The 8,023-nt window shown below is 36.0% G+C and overlaps 1 protein-coding gene across 1 annotated transcript; it reads left to right on the top strand.

Annotated features, from left to right (window-relative positions):
• The first annotated feature begins 715 nt into the window (after positions 1–715).
• LOC149791141 (E3 ubiquitin-protein ligase TRIM45-like) lies at positions 716–2,200 on the top strand. Its single transcript, XM_089973060.1, has one exon. It carries the CDS (start codon positions 819–821, stop codon positions 2,064–2,066), a length of 1,248 nt encoding a protein of 415 aa, XP_089829186.1. The 5' UTR covers positions 716–818; the 3' UTR covers positions 2,067–2,200.
• Positions 2,201–8,023: the final 5,823 nt, after the last annotated feature.

Here is an 8,023-nt window from a genome sequence, read left to right as displayed (position 1 = left end):
GTACAGACGTTGTTTTTAACAGTGTACATTTGACAACCTAAACGGTAACAACTCGAACAGTATAAACGTTGTTTTTTTTTTACAGTGTACATTTGACAACCTATACGGTAACAACTCGAACAGTACAAACGTTGTTTTTTTACAGTGTACATTTGACAACCTATACGGTAACAACTTGAACAGTACAAACGTTGTTTTTTACAGTGTACATTTGACAACCTATATGGCAACAGGTAGGTATGTCAGCCTCTATGTGCCAGTGTAATGTGTACCGTTGAAGGTAAACATGAATAGGTTCGCACTTTATTGAATGTTTTATTTACATCGAGACTTATGAGAGAGCGAGAGAGAGAGAGAGAGATTTCCTTATTGTGATATAAAACCTAAGCTAGAAGAGAGCTACGCATTCCTGTATGAATGGTATGTACAAAAGTATTTATTACTGTAAATACACAGAATGACGAGCCTAATAGGAAGCGAGAACTAAATTATTCATTCATCTTTTTCTTCTCAACATAAAATGCAGTTGACATAATTTTGATAGCAAGCTCTCGGCTATGCTAAGGAAAGCGTCTGCAGAACGGAACTATCTACTCAGGTTCTACCTACCAATGTTGATGGTATTATTTTTATAGTACTTACAGCTTACAAACAACATCGTTTCCTGGCCGATGCGTAGTGCGACATCCCTATATACATATTGTGTTGTGTTGAAACAGACTTGTGTATAACTATGTGGATGCACATGCGCAGCAGAGATACTGACGCAGCAACATAAAAGCCTAAATAACAGGAAAATATCCATTATAGCTAAAGCAATGGCGACTGCTTTCACAGCACAGGAAGGAATAGTGCAGATGTTAAAGTGTCCACTTTGCTTGAAGACTTTTAAAAGACCGAAGGTGTTACCATGCGGCCATACTTACTGTACCACATGTATCCAGTTATACATTAGCAAGCTGACACAAGGAGAAACAACACATACTTCGTTTTGCTGCCCCGTGTGCGCAGCAAATATCGTTCCAACAGATCGCAAGGTAGACAGTAGCCAGTGGTTCGAGTCATTCCCGTTGAATAGCATGGTTGCCTCGTTGTTGGAAATGACCATGGAAAAGAAAGGAAGGCAATATTGTAATATTTGCTTGAAACGGAATAGGCAAAGATGTGCATCGTGCTACTGCGAGGACTGTTCCAGGTCAATGTGTGCTACTTGTAAGGAGTATCACGAGGATTTGTCGGCCTGTAGACCACAGAGTATAGCCAGTTTGTATCAAGAATGCTTTAAACCAAGTATAGCTTTGCTTGAAATGTGTCCCAAAGATCATGATGAACGTGTCAATTTCATCTGCATGGATCACAATGTTTGGTGCTGTAAAACATGTGGCTTTCTGGAGCACAGAAAATGTGACACCATCATTACTCTGGATAACATGCTCAAAAGTTTTGATTTCAAAACAAAGCCAAAAGAGTTGGAAGAAAGCTTGCAAAAATTTAAATTCTGTTTGCAAAATTTAATGATGGTTCTTAGGAAGAATGATGATACGATACAAAGCGATAAGGCAGCCATTTTACAGGAAGTTCAGTCTTTGATGAAACACTTTAATAAAATCCTTAAGAAACTCGAGAGAGATCTGAGGGCTTCAATTGAGGAAACTTACAAATCAGAGAAAGTGACGCTACAGTCACAGGAAACAAAAGGAAACGGCTTGTTAACCGTTCTCAATAGCGACCTGACTGAGCTTGACCTCCTGGTGACCCAGGGGTCGGAGACCCAGAAAGTCATTGCTCTGCAAAAACTCGACCAGAAGCAAAAACGATATTTTGAAGCCATGTCTGAATACGAAGAAAGCGTGAAGGAAGTTAGGTTGACGTTAGACGTTGACATACATGTACGGAACTGGTTAGACGATATCAGCAGGCTCGGAAGAATACGTGTGACCAGGAACAAAAGCAACTTTCCACTATCACCAATGAAAACAATACCAAGCCGAACCACAAATGGAAATGGAGGAAACGGTAATGCAAATGGCAACACTTTCCAAAATGGAGAACACATTACCACTTGAGTCAGAGGGAAAGCAAAATTCCAACAGAATTTCGCTAGAGGGTCGAAATGTTGTGAAAGTGAATCACTTCTGTGCACAAACAAAGCGTGATGAATATATATGCCACATATCGGATATCATACAGCTACGAGACTCCCGACTCCTGTTAGTTGATAAGACGAATAAAAAACTTAAACTCTTTGGACAAGATTACAGGTGTCAAGATGGCATTGTTTTCTCTGAAGGCCCTTGGAATGCATGCACGATCTCTGACACCGAAATAGCCGTGACTGTGCCCCATCAAAGGGTTATTCAAATCATCCAAATTACTAGGGGAATCCAGAAGGTAAGGGAGATTACAACAAAACTCCAGTGTTGGGGTATTGCATCTTTGAAAGATGAATTTGTGGTGACTACATGGACCAATGGAAATTCTATCCTGGTATTGGATTTGATTGGAAGAGAAATTAAATTAATTGAACCAAAGAGATTCCAAAGTGGACAGCTGTCATGTCCATCGTGTGTCGCAACAAATGACACCAAAACAATTGTATACGTTACATATCATGGCGGGCACGCACTTGTTGCTTACAGCCTATCCTGGGATGTCTTATTCAAAGTCACCGACCAGGGCATGCAGGGTCCGGGAGGTGTAGATACCGACCGGGATGAAAACGTCTACATATGTAGCTACTTTTCAAACAAAGTTCAACAAATCTCATCTGATAGGCAACTCATCAGGACACTGTTGTCAGGACAACCAAAACCGCTCCGAATCAGATTATGCAGGGATAAAAACAGATTCTTTCTAACCCTAAGAGACACTAATATTGTAGAAGTGTACGACTTTGAATGACCAGACCAAATCGTAGCAAATTAATATTTTAATTAATTAATTAATATTCCCTTTTAATATCATTGGATCATGAATAGCATGTCGTAATCAGAAAAGAAAATTCTTCACACGTAAAGGATCTTGAATATTCTGTCCACACCGCATTCTTTGGAAATTTGCTGGAAAAATTGATATTTACCAAGCTGCACATAAGGAATGACCTCTATAATAATGACCTCTATAATAATGACCTTTCTAAGGGTTTATCGAACTTAGAACACCAGGACTCTCTTATCTTTATGTTAAAGTATGGCCTTTAACTTATCAAAAACTCCTGCAAGTTTTTCAGACCAATGATACTTTGTCTTCTAACTCAATAAATTTGTCAGTTGGTCAGCAATTATAGAAAAATTGGTGCAACATTTCCTATAATTTCCAGCCATGCCGAAATATCTCATCAATTGCATTTACTGATATGCTTTCAGAATTTTGAGACAGCCTTGACTTTAGCATCTATTGGTTTAACTTCTCCATGCCCCGCGATATCTCCTAGAAATGTAACATAAGCACGAATAAACTCGCTTTTATGATAAATTAATTGTCAAATTTTGCGTCAGTAAGTCTGTCAAAGAATTTCTGATTTGTCTTTCTAAGTGATTTTTCTATGTGTCTTTGTAGATGATCACATCATCGGTGTAAGCATCACAATTATCTAGGTCGGTTGTAATCGTGTTAAGTAAACGCTGAGAAGTACTAGGCGAACCTTTCATCCCAAATGGCCTCACTTTATACCGATAAGTCCATATGGAGTCACGAAAGCCGAAATTTCCCTTGCCATTGTCATCCGTGGAATTTGCCAGAATTGTTTCAGAAGGTCAAATTTGGTGACATATTTTGCATTTCCAATTTTATAAATGCAGTCATCGATTCTTGGTCATGGAAGTGGATCAATTTTGGTCATACTGTTAACCTTTCTGTAGTCTGTGCACATTTAGAAATAATTATTTGGTTTCGGTACAAGAATGCATGGTGAAATTTTGCGACACTTTCTGTTTTATGAAATCATTCTCCAGCAAATACTGATTTTATTCTCCAAAGATTCCTGTTTGAGAGGCTTCATCGTGAACGGATGTTGTTTCAAAGGTGTGGAATCTACAATTTCATCGTGGTGGGAAATTATATTTATTCGTTTAGAAACATCTAGCAACAAGTGCTCATATTAATGTAATAGCTGTTTTAGTTTTTCTTGTTGCTGAAGATGTGAAAGTTTCTGGTCAAGATTATTCATATATCTAAAATTCCGAATATTGGTTACTCCAAAGACACTGCAGTCTTATTGCATCTCATGGCTTAAATCCTCACTGTGTGAGATACGTACAACTGAATTGACTTCATGACTAATCTGGTTATCTCTATTAGCATGCTCCTTTAACATATTCATATGGCAAAAATGTTTTGCTTTCGTCTCACAGGAGTATTGATGATATAATTTAAATCACTTTCTTTTCAATATTGAAAGGACCATAATACTTAGTCTGAACAGGATTTTGTGGTATGGGCAAGAACTCTTTCACCAGGCTAAAAACGCCTTTCTTTTGGATTTTTATAATACCTTAATTTCATTGTAGTCTGAATAGAGTGCAAATTAGTTCTTGAACCATCACAAGCCTTTGACAACATGTATTTAAAATTAGAAGCAAAGTCGAGAATATTAATTTCAATATCCTCATTTGAAAGATGTTTCTCTTTTAATAATATCAATGGTCTACGCACAGTATGCCCAAAAGATAGCTCAAATGCATTGAATCCTTAAGCTTTTTGAGCTGGTTCCCTAACAGCAAACAACAATGAATGAACACTCTCGTCCTAATCTTTTCCGCTATCAAAATAATATGACGAATCGTATCTTTCTTTTAGTTTCTTTAGTTTAATGTTAATCTTTCTAAAGCCCCTTGGCATACAGGGTGATAGGCAGAAAAATTAAATTGCTGGGTGCTTAATTCATGCACAACTTCCTGGAACATTCAAGACATACAATTTGACCCTTGATAAGACTGGACAGATATTGGCAGGTTAACTTGAATAAAAAAACTCAATGAAATCTTTTACGAGGGTTTTAGTTTTAATATTCCTCAAAGGACTTGCCTCTGAGAATCTTGTGGTTAACAAGTATTGGTTGTCTGACATGGTCTTAGTGGATCAACAGTTCATCATTCTACTTCTAAATGGTTCGTCAAGGTATAGAAGGTTCCTAGGTATGATCTGATTAGGGTTTACTACCATTTGACAAGTGTGACAAGGTCTTCAGCATTTATGAAAATCACGTGTAGGCCAATAAAGGTGATTCAAAATCTTGTGATAAATCTCACTGATCCGTAAATGACCAGCCAAATGGATTTCATTGGCTGAACTAAGACTATTCTGTCTATACGACTTTGGAAATACTGTCTGACATCTACGTGGCCCTTCGTCACTAGCAGGTGCCTCGTGTGGTCTCCAATGTCTAATAAGGACCCCATCTTTAACAAAATAACCAACAGACTGCGACTTCAATTTCACTAAAATCCCTCCGAAAAAAACAGGAGATCTCAGAATCTTCTCTCTGTTCGATGACAAGTGATGGTTGTTTTCACCCTGATTGGAATACAGAGACTGAGTAGCTAAAGGAGGATCACTGTAATTAGTACGAATTGATTGATTCAAACGAGAAGCACAGCTGACTGCATCAAAATCGAGACCAATAAATATCAGCTAAAGGAATACTTTCTCGATCAACATCATTCTTAAGAGCTTTGTTTGCCATAGTCCTAACAACTTCACAAACAGGGTGTAAATCAGTGCTTTCATTTTTTAATAGGATCATCCGTCTTATCTAAATATCTTTTAATTCTAGCTTAGTTAAAGAAACCTTTGCCTCAGAAAGATCATATGTTCCGACAAGTTGGAGCAATTCATCCTTTTACAAGGAGTCATACATTCCTGGGTAGGATTTAAATAACGTTTTCCACTTTAGATGACATGTAAAAGCTTGCTCGTTTCACTAAAAATTTCTAAAATGTAAAACAATACTTAAGAATTACAAAATTCCCAAACAAGGTAATTTAAATTTAAAAAAGAAAGTTTTTTGAAATATTTTAGAGAAAGTCGTATCCCGGACGAGCCCCCAATTTTCTATTACTACTCTATTATCTTAAAATAAGTAATAGAAAAGAGTGAGAAGCAACAAGCTTTTTAAATCTTAGTGTATTGCGGATTACATCCAAAATAATCACTGAATTACAGACACAAGCCATAATGATTAAAGTTCTGAATGAACTTGGTGGAAATCAGAATAAATACAATGCTGAAGATGTTGGTGTGCCTGTGGTGGCCCGTGTAGTGGTAATGCGCCAATCGTCGTTTATTGGATCACAATAATACTGTCCAAGAATATATCCTTATTTGAAATTTCACTATAAACCCAAGTCGCTATTCCTCAAATGTTAATTGTTATAAGCACTTTGTATGTCCAGTGAATAAATAATTTGAATAAATAAATTACGGTCCAAATGAACTACTGGACACAAGAATAATTAAACTGATTATGCTAAGATCTTACAGTACGAATAAATAATTTATAGAAAAACAAGGTCATATAGTCCTCTACTTGATCCCAGGTCACAATTAGCAGTTTATAAAATTTCTTTCTAGAAGGTTCCAAATATTTACTTGATAAAATAATTATAATAAAGACCATTGTAAGCACAATGTCCTTGACTCGGGCAAATATAATAATCCTCGTAGTTAACCCATAGTAATAGGGAAATATTAAGTTATGTATAACTACAGAATAAAAAAGTTCATGATTCAGACCAGGTAGAAAATGAACTTTATTTTGGACAGGGTCAGGTCCAAAATACAATTATCTACAGTACATAATAATAAAAAGATAACAATAAATAATACAAATTATATATATATATATATATATATATATATATATATATATATATATATATATATATATATATATATATATATATATATATATATATATATATATATATATATTACAATTGAAAATGTAATTTTGTCTTGCCTGATATACAACATGGCATACTTGAGATTCTTAATTTGATTTGTCTCATATACAGCACTATCATACGAAATTTGGAATTTGGTTTTGCAGCTATAAACATTATGTGCACGCAGCTATTTTCTTGTCCACAAATTAATACACACAAAATTGACTTAACACTAAACCTGAAAAACTGGTCGTGTATTGACTGCTTTTCAAAATGAAGGTAAACAAATAAAAGATGCCCCCCCCCCCCGCTAAATCCAACTAAGTAGCAGCAGAGAGGGTGAACAGACCACTTAAGGGAACGGTCACCCTTGTGTTTGGACCAAAAAAAACCAGTGACCCTTCATGGAGGTCAATTCCACGTCTACGGTTACTGTTTGTCCCAAATTGAATTGTAGACGAACCCTCTCTGCTGCTATCATGGGGATTCATCATCTGAATCATGGGAATTTTCATCTGAATCATGGGAATTGTCATCTGAATCATGGGGAATCTTCATCTGAATCATAGGAATTTTCATCTGAATCATGGGAATCTTCATCTGAATCATGGGAATCTTTTGTTTTGTTCTTCAAGTAATATTCAAGTTCTGATGGTGGTTTTTCTATTTTTGGATTTATGTTCTTTCTTTTTCTGTAATAGTTCATCAAACTTCTGTATCGATCTCCACCGCAATTTTTACAAATCTGATATAATCCTCTAACGTTGTTGTTACATCCAACACATCTTCGTGAACCAGCATGAGGATTTTTCTATAAAATATAATTATGTTTTTTACAATATTCTCCACGACACCTTTTGTTGCATTTATTTGTTGTTCCTTGAATTAACCACGCACAGTTGTTCATTATATGAATTATATCTGTTTAATTAAATTTATCCAAATATTTTATCAAGATCCACACGATATCTTGTTCTAGGACCATGTAAATTTATTGTTATAAATCCATGCGGAGTAGCTTGCGCTCGTGAAAAGAAATTTTTGAATTTAATTATATCCATGTCACCGCTGCACCAAGTTTGATGAATATTTCGCAGCGTGTGTGTGTGTGTCTACGCCATTAAACACAATTAAAATAT

This window comes from Sinohyriopsis cumingii, chromosome 10 (genome assembly GCF_028554795.1).
Source record: "Sinohyriopsis cumingii isolate HCF-2022 chromosome 10, ASM2855479v2, whole genome shotgun sequence".
In the NCBI taxonomy this organism is placed as follows: domain Eukaryota; kingdom Metazoa; phylum Mollusca; class Bivalvia; order Unionida; family Unionidae; genus Sinohyriopsis; species Sinohyriopsis cumingii.
This window is presented reverse-complemented; position numbering and strand designations above follow the sequence as displayed.

Coding starts and splice junctions, on each gene's coding strand:
- LOC149791141 (XM_089973060.1), top strand. CDS start 819: ATGGCGACTGCTTTCACAGCACAGGAAGGAATAGTGCAGATGTTAAAG.